The 20,026-nt window shown below is 37.8% G+C and overlaps 2 protein-coding genes across 3 annotated transcripts in view; both read left to right on the forward strand.

Moving 5' to 3' along the window:
- Window positions 1-299: 299 nt before the first annotated feature.
- Window positions 300-19,595, forward strand: LOC106077432 (uncharacterized). 2 transcript variants are annotated; one of them, XM_056030618.1, is made up of 14 exons: window positions 300-563; window positions 761-847; window positions 1,741-1,898; window positions 2,154-2,266; window positions 3,428-3,911; window positions 9,725-10,586; window positions 10,904-10,979; window positions 11,548-11,752; window positions 12,903-13,182; window positions 14,515-14,646; window positions 14,758-14,864; window positions 15,613-15,721; window positions 15,961-16,040; window positions 17,139-19,595. In XM_056030618.1, exons 4-14 carry the CDS (start codon window positions 2,154-2,156, stop codon window positions 17,256-17,258), a joined length of 2,568 nt encoding a protein of 855 aa, XP_055886593.1. In that variant the 5' UTR covers window positions 300-563; window positions 761-847; window positions 1,741-1,898; the 3' UTR covers window positions 17,259-19,595. The 2 variants fall into 2 exon arrangements, with proteins under 2 accessions (XP_055886593.1, XP_055886594.1); XM_056030619.1 differs by lacking the exon at window positions 761-847.
- The window catches only part of LOC106067993 (2-iminobutanoate/2-iminopropanoate deaminase-like), a 434,175-nt gene continuing 429,566 nt past the window's right edge, over window positions 15,418-20,026 (forward strand). Inside the window, exon 1 of the mRNA XM_056030639.1 lies at window positions 15,418-15,430. The gene's annotated coding sequence lies outside the window, so the exon portion shown is untranslated. The remainder of the gene's footprint in view (window positions 15,431-20,026) is intronic.

Here is a 20,026-nt window from a genome sequence, read left to right on the forward strand (position 1 = left end):
CTTCTTCCCTAGTGCTATTAGACTCATTAGAGTATGGAATGGATTGCCTGAGCTAGCAAGGAAAACCAGTGACTTAGCAGAGTTCAAGCCATTTGTTAATATGCATGACGCGTAGGACGTAATCATCTTCTTTTTTAAGTAAGGTCTGTAATCTATATGATAAGATACGATACGTTGAGGATTTCTTTAACGCTTGCGTAGATTTGTTTCGTGCAATCCACTTTTTTATTTGTTCTCATTTTTTTGGTTAACATTTTACAATAAACCATTTAAACTTTTTAGTCTCCATGCTTTGTTAGTTTACATGAAAACATTATCATACTGCTGATAGACATTCTATAGACTAGACTAAGACTCTAATCTAGACTAGACTAGATTATGGATCTAAAATCTAGTCTGACAGCTAGAGATATCTAGATCTAAATTGACTAGATTTGTTTAGAATAGATAAGTTTAGATCTACTCAGTGAGTCAGTCTACTGATCTAGATTCATAAGATTCTTAATCTTAGACAGATCTAGATCTAGTTAGACGTCTTGTCTTAGACTTTAGAGAGTTATTCGGTTAGTTGAGTTAGACTTAAATTTAAGTTAAGACTATTAACTAATTAAGAGTCTTAGTCTTAGTAAGTTAGTCTTAGTAAAAGACTTAAAACTTAAGAATAGTTAAGTTAGTATAAAAGTATGTGTCTACTTAAGTACTTAAGACTTAAGATTACGTAAATAGTCTCTGACTGTCTAATTTTTTATTAAATTACCAGACGAGTGAAGATTCAAGATTTATTCTTTAGTCACAATAGTGTGACTAGAGTAGAGAAGTCTCAGACTCAGAAGTAGGACTATAGAAAGTAAGACACTATATATTCTATATATTATATATAGATCTAGATTTATAGTCTAGAGTGCTCTAGACTAGTCTTAAGTCTAGAATTTGTCTAGCAAGAATTTAGTAGAATCTACTCTACTGAGTGACTGAGACTACTGACAGTGTGAGTGACACAGTCAGTCTTGAGACTGAGACAGGACTCAGTGTACTGTCACTACTGTGGACTGTATAAAAAAAGAAGTGTGTCAGTCTCAAATCGACTCAAGTAGACTCAACTCAAGTGTGTCTTGTTCAGCCTGGGCCTGGTGCGAAGCTGTGGAGTGTGTTACACACTTTCCATGTCAGCAGTGCCCAGTAGTGAATAGACATTTAGATCTAGATTGACTACCTAATCTAGATAATAAATTATAAATCTAACAATTTAACTATTAGTAAAGTTACTAAGTCAGTCTAAGTACTAGTTAGTACACTGGTAGTCACACAGACCACAGATAATATTATATTATATATATATATCATTTAAGTATGTAATATAGAAGGTTAAAAATGCTACGGGTATGGCCACTGTTGATCACAAATCTAACCTGTGACCACAGTTGTGTTCAGGGACAGCTGAGCTGTGTACAAGGGATTGGCCAATTTCAACATTTAATAGGCTACAAATGGAAAAAGATCTCTTGAGATGTAAAATGTCATATAAGTCCATAAATATTGATTGGAGATAATGGCAATTGTAAAAACAGTTGAATACCTTCATTAGTTTATTAATCAGTTTAAGACTTAAGTTTCTGTTAGGCTTACTATTTCATGTAGTATCAAATCCACTGCTATACACTTAGTCTAAACTTATGTACAATACATCTCAAATCTGTGAGACTTTTTCTTACATTTGAAGCAAATATTTTTTTTCTTCAGCTTTCCAAACTTGTGTTGTAAGATGCTGTAATCTTACTTCTAAAGCTTTTATGCTGAGATATTTGAAGGAAGTATTAAAAGTTTTGTAAAATATTTACTTTTGTAAATCTAATCAAGATTTATTAGATCTAACCACCAAAGCAAGGCTACTTCTTATTGTGAGTAAAATTTCTTTTATAATATTGAAATAAGTTAAAATAATTTGTCAAGCTTGGGTTAAATTAATGACATCTAGGCCTGTATAAATATTTTATTAAATCTCTGTTAATGTCTTTACCAGGTTGAAAGATAGTTCTAAAAGTTACTAAGATCACTGACATTAGGTTACCCTGTGTCACATAAAACTTGTTTTTTTAAATCATCTTTGTAACTTTGTAAGCCTATTTTGCATACTTTTTCCCTTGTTTGCACAGATGTGGTCTCATCAACAAGTTTTAGCTGAGTTTCAGTTATACACATGTCTAAGTGAAAGTCTTGACTCGGATTTGACCAAAATCTATGCCCATGTGACACGCAGTATTATTAGGTACATATTCTGATTCTACTTCACACAAAAAATTTGATAAAAATTTAAAAATTTTCTTAAATTTTGTCTGAATTACACTAAAAAGCTTTGATATCTCTATATTTATCTATCTATATCTATATATAATATAATACACACACAATAAATTGAATCTATCCATTAAGTGTGTGTATATTTACAAGATTTTTTCTGTGATAAGAATAGTATTTTATAAACAAAACTGAAGAAGATTTATTTCTTAATAAAAAAATAAACCATATATTTTACAACTTTTACTGGCTAGCCATGCTATTGTATCGCTGATAGGCTGAGTGAAAATATCTTTTACACCGTCCCACCCTGCCCCCAGCCTCCCATGCATTAACATTTTTTTTATAACAAAAAAAATAACATTGGTAACATAAGTAAAATAATTTAATAAATGGCTGTTTGGAGGTTAAGTGAACACTTTATACTGTGATCCCAATTGTCATCAGTTTGAAATTAATCACATTATTTCCCTGCTTTCCTACACGAGGTTTCAGTTAGAATGTATCACACTTTATACTGTGATCCCAATTGTCATCAGTTTGAAATTAATCACATTATTTCCCTGCTTTCCTACACGAGGTTTCAGTTAGAATGTATCACACTTTATTATACTGTGATCCCAATTGTCATCAGTTTGAAATTAATCACATTATTTCCCTGCTTTCCTACACGAGGTTTCAGTTAGAATGTATCACACTTTATACTGTGATCCCAATTGTCATCAGTTTGAAATTAATCACATTATTTCCCTGCTTTCCTACACGAGGTTTCAGTTAGAATGTATCACACTTTATACTGTGATCCCAATTGTCATCAGTTTGAAATTAATCACATTATTTCCCTGCTTTCCTACACGAGGTTTCAGTTAGAATGTATCACACTTTATACTGTGATCCCAATTGTCATCAGTTTGAAATTAATCACATTATTTCCCTGCTTTCCTACACGAGGTTTCAGTTAGAATGTATCAATGTAATCATTTTTATTTCTGAAGGAACATCACAAACTTAAGGAACAGATAAAATATATTATATATCTCCAAATGAAAACAAACAATTACATTTTTAATTATATGATGCTTGATTAAACCATGACATCTTATACATTTTTCTTTTATATATTTCTTTAAAGTGAAAAAAAGTACCAAGAAGAATTTTATCCTGAACAAGATGTGTCAACCCCAGACAATGTTTTGTCTAACAGTTCCAGCATTGAAGATATAACTGATTCTGAAATTTCATCTGCTACGCAGTTGTCCAGCATCAACCAAGAGACTCTAGAGACTAACTTAAAAAGTGACCGAAGCAAGCTATCTAAGCGGCTATCTACTCTTGGCTTGGGGAACTTTGAGTTGAGCTCCTCTGATTCTGAAGATTCTTCCTGCAGCCATGGTGCCGTAGGCGGGGAGAACCAGGACTCTAAGTGTAAAGAAGAGAGGTTAAAGCGATACTTTGAAACAGCTGCGGCCCTGGCAGAGATCACTGAAGACACTGAGAATCTATCATTAGGAAACAGGGAAACAAATACTGACTGGGATCAAATTGAAGAGACACGAAAGATGGAAGCTATGGGTCTACCTCAGAATTTCGGGTCTTCGAAAAGAAATTACTCTAAGGTAAATTTTTAATCCTGATGTGTAACATGATTATGTATTGTTATGATCTCTCCTAATCAGGCCTTCTGTAAACACTACCCGCGGCGTTCCAGTACCACCTCATCGTGGTCGCCGCGTGAACACTCCGCTCTTTGGGAGTGGCCAAGGGTACTGGTTGCTTGCCGCTGATGAATGAGCAGCCGGCAAGAGTAAAAGAAACTCAAAGGGGTTATGTTAAAAGCGGATAGCGCTGGACACCAACTCGAGGGTTGGTCGGGTTCTCCTGGGACTCGACTGATTCGCGGGTCTCTCTTTGGGCAAAGACTGGACTGACTGGCGCGGCCTTAGCGGGCTGCGTCGGGCGGACCGGTCGGCGTCCACGAGCTAGGCTCTAACTAGCCCGTTTCCTGGCGCGCTAGTGGAGGAATCCGCCGCGACCAATGGCGACTCTGACACTGGGAATATCGAGAAATGCGTGCCACCCCACTCCTGCCTTGCAGGAAACTTATATGCCAACCTGTGGCGGTGATTGCTTGGGCAGGTCTCTGCCTTGCCCTTAGTGGCGACATAAGTATAGGCCATGCACGCTGCTGCATTAGAGCAGTAACTAAGGCCGCCAACGGCCTTAACCATACAACCATGATTGACACAGACACAGTAAAAAGTGGGCACGAGCAGACCCGAACAGGCTCCGTGCGCCGGGTAGTGGGCGTCAGGCCTGGACACGAAAAGTCAGCTACTAGTCGCCCCGCGACCTCGATGAGGGGGAATTTGTCAGGTCGTGAAAAGTTAGCTAAAATTCCTCCACCTAAGTCCTCTTCTCAACGAACACTGCATTCGTACCTCCTTCGGAGGTCCGATTCGAATAAGGTTGATGGAAGTCTGCCACAACCTCCTGCGGACCTAGATACACCGCAGGCAAATATGACTGGAAGCGAAATAGTGACGGGAGCCTCCGGCCCCCAAACAACCCAAATTGACACTAGTGGGATCCAACCCACTCCAGGGACTAAGCCCATAAACACTAGGTCCCTCCTGATCTTACAAATTAACATCTGCGGGGTCATCCCAAAGGTGTTAGAGCTCTCAAAACTCCTCCACGAGAGGGCAATAGACGTGGCTTTACTACAAGAGACACTAACTGGCAAACGCAATGCCAGTATCACCGGTTATACTGCATTTAAGTGCAAATGCACAGACTGCCGGGGGCTCATCACGTATGTACGCAACAATCTGGTTGCTACACAAGTCCCCGGTCCACGAGTGCATGGGCGTACCGACGCCATCACCCTCGAGATACATAAATTAGGGCGCAAACTCACGGTAACTAATCTGTATAACCCCCCCAAGCATGAAATTAGTCTCGAATATGACTGTACTAATATCAATACTCACAACGTCATCGCAGGAGACTTTAATGCTAAGTCTCAGCAGTGGGGCTATGATTCAACCGACTCATCGGGACATAAAATTCATGAACTTCTAAATAACTCTAATTTGTTCTGTCTGCAAAATAAACATAACTCCCCCAACTCTATACCATACCGGAAATGGCAGCCAATCTAGACCAGACCTTACTCTAATTACAGCTAATCTAGAATCACATACTCAGTTTCAAGTCCTAGATGACATTGGAAGTGACCATAGACCCATATTAGTCACAATTGCCCTCTCAGATGCCAGTGGTGTAACCCCAAAAGCCCCGCGTAGATGGAGCTACACCAAGGCGAACTGGCCAGCCTACGAGGCAGCAGTCAACACTGCCCTTATGAATATTGCAGTGGAGGATAGGGACGTTGACATCATATACGGCGAAATAACAGCAGCTATGTTGGGTGCGGCCAAGAGGTTTGTCCCGCGGACTTATCCTGGCGTAAGGCAGAAACGCGTGTGGTCTCAGGAATTGAATAAGCTGGTCCTGAGACGTAAGCGAGCCCGGAGGCTTGCTGAACGGAAGGGTACCCCTGAAATCCGGCGGGAGTACAATCGGCTCTGCAGAGCCACGAGTGAACTGGCCCGACGCGTCCGGTCGGACCATTGGAACGCTGCCTGCGCCGGGATGGATCTTCGGGATACCTCGAAAGCCTGGCGTCTTCTGCGAAACCTAGAGGCCAAGACACAGCGCGAACGGCTGCCCCTCTATTGTCACCTGGAGGGCCGGTCTCGACGGTAACCAAAATGGCCGGCTTGTTGAATCGACATTTTGCTAAAATCAGCAAGCCCGAAAAGAAGTCTGCCATGTCCAAAGCCCTCAACAAAGAACGTAAGAGGCTCGAGAGGGAGCCAGATGAGTCGGAAAGCCAAGCAACGTGCAACGCGCCCTTCTGTCGTGCTGAGCTGGACAGAGCGATAGCTAAGTGCAAAAATCGAAAAGCTCCGGGGCCAGACAAGGTTACCCCCGAGATGGTAAAACACCTTGGGGGCATTGCGAGAGATAAACTCTTGGAGTTTATGAATCGAACCTGGGCAGAGTCCAGACTGCCCGGGGCCTGGAAGAGTGCTGTCATTGTGCCAGTCCTTAAGAAGGGAAAAGACGCGACTAACGTGGAGTCCTACAGACCCATTTCACTAACCTCAACCCTTGGCAAAGTTGCTGAGCGAATGGTTAACGAGCGGCTAGTTTGGTGCTTTGAGAGTGCCGGTATCCTGGCGCCAGAACAGGCTGGCTTTAGGGCAGGCTTGAGCCCGATCGACCAGGTCACGACATTCGCACAGGAGGTGGCCGACGGGTTCCAGAGGTCCGAGAGCACATACGCGGTGTTCATAGACCTAAAACAGGCCTACGATCGTGTGTGGAAGCAAGGCCTCTATCTTAAGCTAAGAGCTATGGGTGTGCGGGGCAAGATATACAATTGGATACAATCCTTTCTGTCAGGGAGGAGCACACGTACAAAATACCAGCACTCCCTTAGCAAGCCAAAACAACAACTTAATGGCCTGCCTCAGGGCTCTGCCCTGTCCTGTACACTTTTCATAGCCTTTCTTAATGATTTGCCCAGCTCACTACGGTCCAAAAAACTGCTATATGTTGACGATATTGTCCTCTGGTCAACCGGGAAGAAAGCCGACCAAATTCAGGCGGCACTTCAAGCAGACCTCCATACCATCTCCTCGTATTGCGACAAATGGCAGATTCAGATAAACGTTGCCAAAACGACCTGGTCCCTGTTCAGCCTAGGAATCGACATCCTTAAGGCTCCATTCGAGCTTCAACTCGGTGGGCTGCGACTCCAGCGTGAAAATACGCCAAAATATCTAGGGGTGACCCTGGATAGAAAACTGTCAATGCTCCAGCACGTCCAGGAAGTTGAACGAAAAGCCTCGGAGAAGTTAGCGTTATTAAGAAAGCTGGCCAGCACAAAGTGGGGTGCCAAAGCTGACATGCTACGCACATTGTATCTAGGGGCAGTCAGATCACAAATCGAATACAGCTATACAGTTCAAGTATATGCTAGTAAAACTGCCCTCGAATCACTCGACCGGGTACAAGCACAGGCTCTACGATTCATTTGTGGCACCTTTAGGACAAGCCCAACAAACGCTGCTGAAAACGTGGCACCCTTATATCTTAGGAGGGAGAGGGCAGTACTTACGGCCTACGAGCGCTATAAAAGGGGCGACTCTATGCTACCCACCTCAATTTTAGTGCGACAGTGGAGAGAGAGGAACCGCATTAAAATGCGATCGTTCCTACATATAGCGGCCAATTTGTCAAATACTGCTGGACTCTCCACTGATAGAATTCCCATTAGGAGAATCAGTACGTGCCCTCCGTGGAGGAGATTGCCGGCCCCACAAATAAACCTGTCCCTGTTAGGGCAAGAGGGAGCCACCAAGAGGCGATTAACACCTGCCATTCTCCAAAATTTGGCATCCATAACTATAAAATCCTACCCATCAGATGCCATATTTTGTTATACCGATGGGTCGGTAATGAGGGACCCCGATAGATCGGGGTATGGGGCCCTTATTGTCTACCCCGACCGGACTGAACCAGATAGGCTCTCTGGTCCATGCGGCTACGCTGCATGCTCCATGGATGCCGAACTTACAGGGATAACTAGGGCGTTCGAGGCCATTAGGGCCCGAATGCTCGAACGCGAGACTAACGCCACTACGGTGGTGTTGGTCACCGACTCTCGCTCCAGTCTCCTAGTTATGGGTGGTGGCAGGGGAGGGTCGCCCGTAATAGAAGAGGCAATCGGCGCCGCAGATAACATCCGCCGAGCTATTGGAGCTGTCGTTTATATGCAGTGGGCGCCTTCACATTGCGGCGTGAAGGGCAATGAAACGGCAGACGCCCTCGCAAGGGAGGGTGCAATGGCAGCCACACACCTCGAAGCACCAAGCACGTACTTACAAGCAACGGCACAAATCCGAGCACTCATTCATGAGAAGTGGTTAAAGTCCTGGGAGGAATCCGACAGAGCACGTGGTGTCTGGCAGCGCATGCGTCACCCAGATCGCGACGATCCATGGTGGCGACTGAGGAGGTCAGAGCAGTCAATAGTTGCGCAGTGCAGGACGGAACACTGTCCTATTGGGGCATACTTTGCCCGGTTCCGCACTAACTTTGACTCCCCATGCCGTCACTGTGGAGAGAGCGTCGAAACAGTGTCGCATGTCTTGTACGAGTGTCCCCAGCTCCGCGAGCTAAGGGGGGACTTGCCTGTGCAGTCACTCGACTTGTATGGTAGCTATGAGGCACTACGCCGGACGGCTAAGTTTCTTGCCAGAGCACTACAGGAGGACTAGTCCTTCCTGCTCTGATTTTTCAATAGGAGATCATCTCAGGTAAACACTACCAAACACACAACAACACATCAAGAACTTGATCACAAGGCTCCAAATAATCTGCTGCTTTAATAATGGTCAATTAAAACAGGCAATATGACATAATTGACAATACATCAACACTAAAAATGCTATACTGTACATCACCATACTAAACCAATAAACTCTACTGTCTCTATCTCTTCCTGGACTCGTACATTCACTTTAGGACTCCACCAGGAATGACTTCATGGCAGACTAACAGTCCCAGTCTACTCGCTGTCCTGTCTTGAACTGCACTGCCTTACATACACTGTGTCTCTGGTCCACGCAGGCTTATGATCAGATGACCATAACCCGGGTCCTATTCACATGCAAAGTTCATGCCAGTACTGTCCCTTGCCCTTCGATATAGCATGCTAAATTGTATTACTGGCCTGTGTCACATATGTCAGCTGATCACACACAGTTAACCCTATTGCGTCGCGAATAGGGTTACAACAATAGATATGCAAAGTTTTTGTAAAAAAAAAATTTTTTATTTCTGTGTCCTCTGTGCAATTAGCCACCTAAAGGAATTATTTTTTTGACAAGTCAATTACTTGGCCCTTTTAGTTAAATAAGTGTGCAAAAATTAATATGAATGTTCAGATAACCAAAATAAGGAAAAATACATTTCATTTAGCTCTAAGAGCCTATTAATTTTTGCTTTTGTGAAGGGATTGAAAGATCTTTTGACCAACTTGGTCCAATATTGCTCTTTCATTGATATATAGGTGCAATTATATATATATATATATCATTGCAGATCAGTGTTTCTCAGCATTTTCAATCCCTTTTCTAAAAACCAAATCTTTCTGTGATTTTAATGCAATGTTAAATAGTGTCACAGAAACCCTTGGTAACCACATAAGTTGTGGGTTGGGAGCTATGCTTTAGTACAATTTAATTTCTATTCTTTCTTGCCAGATATGACAAGTTTGATTCTTTATTTTTAAGCTAGCCATTTCTGAAACCTAATTCAATATAAATACTTAGCTTTTACCTTTATCTTTTTTTAGGGAAAACTTTCGGAGAAAGAAATAAGAAATAAATTCTTGGCATTGTGGGAAGAGAAAGGGGAGCTGTTGGTGTACAGGTCATTTGTGTCTATATACCCTGACTACGCTGTTTACTATGACCAAATAGCTGGATCCATTCCACCTGGTGTAGAAGTAGAGGTTTCTTCAATAGATAATTTAGAATGTTCTGCCACTTGTTTAGGTGGGGACAGTAGTGTCGCTGAAGAGAAAACAGCAAAACCCTATTCAAGCGATGTTACTTCTGATCTACCAAGCACATCAGAGTCAACAGACAGTAAGCTTGACAAAGAAACTGTTTTGAGAAATACTGAGAATTTATGTGATAAAACTGAAGAGCCAGAACTTTTATCAATAAATAATAACACTTGTAAGGCTCCCAAACTTACTGAGCAGTCTGTCTTTGAGCACAACCAGGAGATGGATCACGGATATGGCATAAAGAGCTCATCTAATCCAGATTGTAGCAAAGAGGAACATTGTGCTACTCATCCTCAGGACTATAGCTCCAACATGGCAGGTGGGTGCTACTCAGAAGAGCAAATCAACTCTGACCAGGGAGGAGCAGACGGAATGGGGGGCTATAGCCACGAAAACCTTATTATCATGCTTCGCAGCACACATGAAGATCTGAAAAATCAAATCTATTGGCACGTGAAAGAAAAAGTTGCTGACTTTTTGAGACAGCATCCAGATGATGAGTTTGATTTATCTACCTTGGATGATGACATGATTGCCATTGCCAACCCTTATATCAACACCCCAGAGATTTATATCGATGGGGTGAATGCTGAGCAGGAGGACTTTAGTTGCTATAGCGATGACGCCGATCTGGAGGAAAAAAGTAATTCATCTAATTTTTTTTTTTCTCAAACTTTTAAATGATCTTAAAAATAATATATAGTTTTAAAAATTAATTATTAAATTATGTTAATGTATAGAGCTAGAAAAAATATTTTCTAATGAGCATTAACAAAGACAATTATGTATTGCTCTGTAACTGTTGCTTCCTAGTTAAACACACTATTTAATTTATAGGATGCCAACAATTATTTATTATTCCAATAAAATTAACTATTCTAGGATAATTTTAATTTCTGTTTTTTAATTTGCTGAATGAGGGTTGATCTTAACATTTCTCTGTTTATTATATATATACAGATGAAGACAAGAAAAAAAGCATTCCAGAAACTTTGGAACTTATAGGACTGTCTATTGAAAAAAATCAAGCAGAAAGGTGACCATTGATTTTGTTTTTATCTTGTGCCCCCTATTCATTAATTAAGTATGTTGCAGGATTTCATAGTAAATATTGTTTGACTCTAATAACAAAAATTTTTGTTTGTAGTTTGTAGTTTAGTAATCAATGCAATCCAGTTTTTATTGCTCAGTTTTAGCTGGCACTTAGTAATATGACATAACTATGTGTGTATCTATCAGTCAAAGTAGGCTTTTCAAAATACAACATAGACAGATTTGTAAGATTGTAGTGATAATGTTTTTAAATAAAATAAAAGTATTTAGCCACTCCTTATTTGGTTCACTGTGACAAGCCGGTTCAATCTGATGAAGAAAATTGTCTACAATTTTGTAAAAAGTTTATTCTGATTACTGATTATAACCTAGTTATTAGCCAATATCTCTTAACTCATTTAAAAGACCAGTGGTTGATTAACTCTTTCTCTCCGTAATTATTTACCACATTCTGGTGGAATCAACGCTGGTATCGTCAGTTGGGAGACAAAGAGTTAAAATAAAAAAGGGTTTCACTGTATCTGTTGTATTGAATTTTTTTTTTCCCTCAGAGAAAAGAGGAAGCGTAAAATCGTTCACGGCTCTGTTATCTATAAAAGAAAGAACATAGTGAAGGAAGCAAAGAGACTTCAGTTGGATTATGGGAAACAAGGCAGTGCTGGGCCCTGTGATTTACCCAAGTCTAGGCACATCGTGTTTGATGACGATGGAGTGCCACATGATGCTGAAACTGGACAGAGTCAGGATGAAACACAAGTAAGTCCCATGCTGTTTGTATTTAGTGTGATTTTTTTTTCTCCAGTTATTCCTAACAGAGACATTGTTTTTTTTTAAAGAAACTTTGTGAGAGCTATTAACTTCATAGTATTTTTTATTTTTCTAGCACATTTTATGTTTCTTCTTGTTTTAGTTGAAAAAATATTTATACTCAAAATCATATGAATGCAGTTTGCCCAGTTACAGATGTAGAGTTAAATTGCGTTTTAAGTGTCTTCTCACTGGAGATAATGATCAAGATTTATCTATTCCCAAATCATTCCTCTTCTCTCTTCTCCCCACCCCATCCTCCTGCCCCCCTTAGAGCAAAATGTATAGAAGCTACATTAAAAAAAGAAAAGTATCTTCTAGGCTACCATATTTAGTACTTAGCAAGTCCTGACCTGTTCCATTATTCTTGGTGTGTAGTGATGTCAATGTGTAATAATAATGCTCTTGTGAAACTTCTATTGAGACAGAAAACATCTTCTGTGCTTGGTGTGTTGCCTTGAGATAATAAATTGTAAGACATTTGTTACAATTAAAGCAGTCAATGAGTATAACCTCTAAGTTGGGTTTTACTATAAGATTGTGTTAGACACCTAGTTTAGTTACGCACTATAATAGACCGACTTTCATGCTTATAGCATGCTCAGAGCACTTTGGTCCAATCTCATTTGTGGACTGGTAGGAGTTGGTTTTCCGTGTTGCCTTTAGGCGCTCAGTAAACACAACTCTGCCCGAGTCGGGTGCCGAACCTCAAGTCCCCTTCTAGGTAACCAAGCCAAACCAAGTTCAAGCGCACTTGGCCTCTCGACCACGCTTCTGCTTCCAGTTGTGGCTGAGTGTAAAGCAATTGACTTTTAAACCAAGGGGTCTCTGATTTCAATTTCGGTGAAGACTGGGTTTTTTAATTTGGATTCTCAGGATGGTTCTGAGTCCAACCAGCTCTAATAGGTACATTAGTTCTAGGAAAGTAAAGGTGGTTTGTTGTCGTGCTGGCCAAATGACACTTTCTTTAACTGTCATCCATAGAAACAGGATACTTTTACATCATTACATTGCTCCTGACAAGGTCTGAAAGGGTACTTTACTTTTATAGATTTTCGTTACTTATTTTAAAAAAAAAAGCTTTTCTTTATGTCTACAGGCAAACTCTAGTTTTTTTGATGATGATGGTCAGGGTCTTGAGGCTGATGTTGACCAGGAAGATTCATCATTGTCTTTGGCCCTAGACGTTTCTGAGGCTGATTCCTTCAGTAATACTCCAGAAAGAAAAGCAAAGAAAAGCAAGAAGAGAAAAAACAAAAAGAAGAAACCGTCTGTTCCAATCCCCGAGGAGATTGCCAATGATGAGATTTTAAGGAAATATTGGTTCCAAAGATACAGGCTTTTTAGGAAATTTGATGAAGGGATCATGCTGGATAAAGGTTTGTTTTTCTTCTGTTTATAAAGGTTTGTTTTTCTTCTGTTTATAAAGGTTTGTTATTCTTCTGTTTATAAAGGTTTGTTTTTCTTCTGTTTATAAAGGTTTGTTTTTCTTCTGTTTATAAAGTTTTTGTTATTCTTCTGTTTATAAAGGTTTGTTATTCTTCTGTTTATAAAGGTTTGTTTTTCTTCTGTTTATAAAGGTTTGTTTTTCTTCTGTTTATAAAGGTTTGTTTTTCTTCTGTTTATAAAGGTTTGTTTTTCTTCTGTTTATAAAGGTTTGTTTTTCTTCTGTTTATAAAGGTTTGTTTTTCTTCTGTTTATAAAGGTTTGTTATTCTTCTGTTTATAAAGTTTTTGTTTTTCTTCTGTTTATAAAGGTTTGTTTTTCTTCTGTTTATAAAGTTTTTGTTATTCTTCTGTTTATAAAGGTTTGTTATTCTTCTGTTTATAAAGGTTTGTTTTTCTTCTGTTTATTAAGGTTTGTTTTTCTTTTGTTTATAAAGGTTTGTTTTTCTTCTGTTTATTTTTTGATGCTATGCAAATGATGGGATCTAATTATAAGAACAAAAAATCTCTTGTTTGTCCTGGCCTTTACATGTGTTCTATGGATGAAGAGAAGCCATGGGAAATACTGCATCTTTGAACTCAAAGACAAGCCCTATTATGAATGAAGAACTGATTTCTGAAAGGAATTTAATTACAACTCATTTTAGAATTGCACTAATTAGCTTCCAAACTCTTGTAGGGTGGCTGGAAATCGATCTGGTAATTTGGAAATTTGGCAGTTTATGTATATATACCTTATCGGCCACACAGTGAAAACACTAGTTTCAATATTGTAATTTTTTCAAAATATAATCATCTTTAAATTAAATTTGGCTGACATCTTTTTATTTTGAACACTGCTTTTTATGAATAAAACATTAGATAGACTGTTGATTGAAGAACTAGATTTAGCAAAGCTTACTGGAAAGTCTCGATACAGTATTTAAAGCATCAGAAGAAGTAAATAGAATGACATACAATAGAAAGGAGGGTTTGATTGTTTAAAAAAAATGTTTATCCTACTTGTTAGTTTTTTAAATATTATGTTTTTGGCTCTGGCATATCTGCTTTACATATTTCGCACTTACAATGACAACTCATTTGTCATGAAATCATGTAACTGTATTAGATTTTGTTCTAATTAGGCAGTCGCAGTTTTCTTACAAGTCGACAGGAAAAAAGTCAAACACTTATTGCAATATTTTTTTGCTTTTTTTTTATATCTTGTTCCTTAACTATATGCAGGTCATGTGTATTTGATTAACCTGTTTTTCTCCCTCCTTGCAGAAAGCTGGTTCTCTGTGACTCCAGAATCTATAGCGGCCCATATAGCTGAGAGATGTCAGTGTGACATTATTGTGGATGCGTTTTGCGGAGCTGGCGGAAACACCATACAGTTTGCTTTTACCTGCAATAAAGGTATTAAAGTAAATAAGTAGCGTTATTGTGCTTTATCTGTTAGGCGCTGTAAATAGTTCTCTGTTATTTTTGCTGTTTTTTGTTTTCAATTTCATAAATGCTTACTTTCAGTTATTGCCATTGATATTGACCAAACAAAGCTAGACTTGGCAAAACACAATGCCGAGGTCTATGGTGTTGCTGATCGCATTGAATTTATTCATGGGGACTTTCAGCAAGTAAGAGAAGTTTATCTGTACATTGGCTCACCATTTATAGATCTAGAAGCTATTTATGTCTGTAATGTTTATAGGAAAACTGACATATTATTAATAACATTGTCTTGTTATGGCGACTTCTAAATGGGATTTCGCATAATTAAATTCACCGTTTCATTAATTCAACTTGAAGAGAATGTGAATCATTAAAAAAAAATTTGCTACCATCTTGGTTTAATTATAAATAATATTTATACTGTTAATGAGTTTTTTCACTTGATTTAAATATAGATTAACGCCTGTGCATTTAATATCTAGTTAATATCATACTAGACAGATAGAGCCCGCCGGCCTTAGTTTATGTATCACTGATCTAGTGCTGGGTTTCCCTACATTTTAGCTGACCTATTGATATCCAATTTAAAATACTGTGAAAATGGATTTTCCTTATTTGTTAAAAAGTTTTGTTCTTTAATAGAGATAAATTTAGTTATTTTTATTTTATCAAGATTGGTCGAATGGTTTTGATTTCTTTTCGGGACATACATATATACATACCACTTAAATTTTACTTTATATATTAGATAAAGGCTAGAATAATCCATTAAAAAATATTCAAACTCATTAAAGACAGGTTTTAAAAATACAGCAATTGTCAAAAATAGGATGCAAATCAAAAATAGGTTGGTGTCAACTAAACTTTTAGATAAACAAAGATTACAAAAAAGTAAAAATTTATGCAGTCAAATTTGTTTTCTTGTTTCCTTAGCTGGCTCCTTCACTCAAAGCAGACGTTGTGTTTTTAAGTCCACCCTGGGGAGGACCTGAATATTTGAACAAGGAAGTCTATGATCTGGACCAAATGGCTGGCTTCAATGCATATCCTTTGAAAAATATCTTAGCATTCCATAGTGTAAAAATCTGTTTGAAATCAACATTTGATTGTCTACTTGGTAGATAAAATCATTATGCAGTTACTTTTAAACTATAATGTTTTAACATTAGCAAACTAGAACACAATCGTCCTCAAACTTATTATATTAGATGCATTTTTTTTAATTGATTTATATCAGTATAAATGTGTATGTTGAATGTTACTTGAACCTTAACTGATTTACTTCTGAACTGATGGAGCTCTCTAGACAAGTCACAGAGAACATTGTTTTCTTTCTCCCACGAAATGCTGATACTGAAAAGGTAATGCCGTCTGCTGGATGTGTGGATGTGTCTTGTTGTAGGCCTCTCAAACAAATTTCTTAAGTAGCTCAAGCCCAGTAATATGATGATATTAATTACTTGCAGCTAAACTTTAACATGGCACACGCTACAGCCAAGAATGAATGACGCTTTGGATGACATTGAAGATAGATAATAACTTTTAATCCAATAAATAGGAACAATAGTCCAATGTCGGCATCTCTATCAAGTAACAAGTCCAGAAATCAACAAATACGCCTGTACACTCCAATGTCTTTATCGTAATTGCCACTACACTATTTCCAATTGTTTTTAAACTACTATCACATCACTAGAGATTTTCCTATTAACTAGTTAAACTACCATGCACCAACCTCCCACAAGTCTCATGATATTTTGGCTCAGTTATAAAGTTCCCCTTTCAGACCTTGCAATCTATGGGTCAAATGATATAAAGGTCATCTGTTTCTGTGGCCCAAGGTTATAGTGGATGTCATGTGGTCAGCACAATGACCAACCCCCTTTACTTTTCCCAAACTAATGTCAGGCACCCATTAGAGCTGGGTGGACTCATATGTGCACTAGAGATCCCGAAATAAAAAAAACACCAAGATTAAGGCTGTTAATGGCTTATAGATATGTAGTGTATGCTATAGTATGTGGTTAGTGTTTTTAGTATGCTTTCAAGTTGTAGGAAAAAAGTCTACAAAGTTGTTTTTCTCAAAGTTGATATATTTGGTATAAAACTGCACCACTTTCTCTGTGGTCATACCTGAAAACAATTATGCTTTCCTTGCTAAAAATAATCGATTTGAGTTAAAAAGAAAATTTCCCCTTTCAGACCTTGGGATCTATAGGGTCATCTGTTTCTTTGGCCATTGGTTAACATTAATTTGCAGTTCTTCATAATTAAATAGCAAGGAATAATCACTAATGAATTTAAAGCTCTAATGCACTAATTGTAAGGCAACTTTCCTTATGGATAATAAAGATTATTATTATTATTAGTCAGAAATTGTTGCATTATTCAAAATCATTATTGTATATTTGTGTTAAATTAATAAAAAACATTCAAAAACATTTTGTTTTCTCTATCAGCTGACAGCTTTAGCTGGTGAAGGGAAACGGATAGAGATAGAACAGAATTTTCTCAACAAGAAACTCAAAACAATCACTGCTTATTTTGGTGAGCTCATCTTATCACAGACTCAGGACTGAGGGAGGATGGCACTTCAAGTCTCTTTTCATCCTTGTTATTAAAACTTGTTAGTTTGTTGATCTCATTTATTTTGATCTATTCCACCTGCCAGTTGTGTTTTATCATAGTATTCCCTCTTTACTTCCATGCCTTGTTTTTCCATAAAATGGATATTATGGCTTCTCCATTCAAAGAGAGATCACTGCTTTAAAAAAAAGCCATCACTGATAGTTCGTGTGTTATTAACACAGCCAAAGTGCTGTCACTAATGATTATTTCTCTTTAGCATGACGTGCAATCAAATCTACGATTCCAGTCTGGATCTTATAGAAGTTTCATCTGACCACAGATGAACTTAGTTATTTGCTCTTAAACTTTGCAACATGCTCATTTTTGTAAGATTCTTTCAGTGAAATGTATTAATTATATAAATCTCAAAATCTAGTCTTAGATTCTTAGCAATAAATATATATGAAAATTTAATTTAAGACAAGTTATAATGCAAGCAAAAAAAAAAAAAGTCACAATCCTCAAAGTTCTTATTCGTTAGCATTGTTGGGCGACGTAGAGAATTATATATACAGAGAAGATTACTTGTTCTCCTCCCCCCCCTTTTCCCTTTTTTTTTTTCCTGAGCCGGGCTCTATCGCTGCAAAAGTTACAAGGGGTAACTCTAGTCCAACTTGCAGAAATAAAAGAGCTATCTTTCAATGACTTTTTCATGGAGGGTTAGAGGGTCGGAATGTCTGCTTTATGTCTGGCATGGTTGGGCGACATAGAGAATTATATATACAGATATATGCAATTAGTACTTACTAGTTTTCTTAATTCAGTAGTTATGGCACATTTTTATTTCTTCCTAACAAAAGTTTTGGTTTTAATCCTTTAATGTTAGATTGCCATGGATAGATAAAAAAAAAATTTCTAAATTTTTGATTGTCTCCAGTATTTATTGTATTTAAGAAGAAAAAGAGAGTGTATTTCTGTTTAGAGGGGCTTCCTACATTAAGCTGTTTGCACAAAAATTGTCTGCTTCTATCTATGCTCAAATTCAGTTAGTAATTCCAAATTTTATTCTACATTACAACATTGCACTTGTAAATCAATTGGAATTTGATTTGAATGTTTCCATTACTATGATTATTTTGTTTGTCCTATAATGTCCCATGACTTCAAAATACATTTCATTGCCTTTGAGTTTTACTAAGCTTATATTAAATCACCTGGTCTGTCTGTCTGGTAAAACGTTTGTGAACATTATTCCTCCCACACCCAATCTCAGATCATGTTTAAATTATGCACGATTATTTCTTTTACCTGACAAAACGAGAATCATTTAAAAATTTAAACAATTACTTAACTATTGATAATTAATTGTTTGGTATATAACAGGGGGGAAAAAAAATCTACTTGACAGATGTGGTGGTATAAGTTGAATTAGTTATCTTGGGGAGGCTTGAGCTCTTTGAGTTCAAATTCAAATCATACATGCATTTAAAAAGCTATCAGTGTATCATTCACCCAGATAACCTCTTCTTTCCACCCCCACCCCCCTTTCCCAACTGGTCCTGACACATTGAGAAAGCTGTAAGATTGAAATTGAGCTAACCAAAAACAATTGGAAAAAAAATATTTCTAATTGCACTGATTTATTATTGTTAGGCTAGGTCTAATACAAATGATGTTAATGACTGATCCAAACTAATAGATACAAATACACTCACTTAATATAAGCTCTGTTTCAAGAATTTTTAAATATTTTATTTTTTCTTATTCTTTTTCATTTTTTCTGTTGTTGTAAAAGTGAAAATAGGGCATCAAATATAAATGTGAACAGATGACTCTATTTGGATATTTGTATTTTTTTTTTTATTATTATCTCGGCGACATTTCACTTTTATTTTGTTGTATATTTTTTTTTTTAAAGTATTTTAACCACTGTTAACATTTCTCAACAACTTTCCTTCCATGTTAATGTTTAACAATACATCCTTTTAGACTTCTTGTTGCCAATGTTCAAAAGATTGTTACATCTGCTCCATCTATTGATATTATCCAGCTTTAAAATCTGGGGCGCGCCTCCCTACTTTCAATGTGAGAATTCATATTATGCTGTGTACTTTGCATTTATTGTATGTGTTAGTTTTTGTATTGCATTGTAATATATGTACATTGGAGAACATTTTTAAAATATTTTAAAATTGGCTTTGATCGTATAGTATTTAAAGGTTCGTTGTACATTTTTAAGAATATTTTTTTTTATTGTCATTTTATTTGACAGCTCCAACTTAATGTTGTTTTTTTTGTTTGTGCTTGTTTTTTGTTTTTTAACAAGAAATAAAATCATTTGATGCATACATTGTGAGTAGCATTTTGCTTTGTTTAAAACATTAATAATCTTGGTTACGCTGGTAGAACATGTACTTATTAATGGTTAGGTGTGCTGGGACCTGGCAATGCGTCTCAGCCTCAATGTGGTGCCAGCCTCAATGTGGTGCCAGCCTCAATGTAGCCTCAATGTGGTGCCAGCCTCAATGTGGAAGCAGTCATTAGAGTAGATGGAGAAAAAAAAAAAAAGGTCATCTGAAGAACTTTGTTCATTGCACTTGCTGGGGATGCAAGAGAGCTCCCAACAACTCTGTTACAATTCACACTCCATTTCATAACAAGACTCCTACACTGCTGAGTCTTGGAATACAAGTCGTCACTAACAAGGATGTAATAAATTTACATCTCCTTAAGCCTCATGTTTAGCAGCAGGCTAAAACACTGGGTATCTTCCTCCACC

This window comes from Biomphalaria glabrata, chromosome 5 (genome assembly GCF_947242115.1).
Source record: "Biomphalaria glabrata chromosome 5, xgBioGlab47.1, whole genome shotgun sequence".
NCBI lineage: Eukaryota > Metazoa > Mollusca > Gastropoda > Planorbidae > Biomphalaria > Biomphalaria glabrata.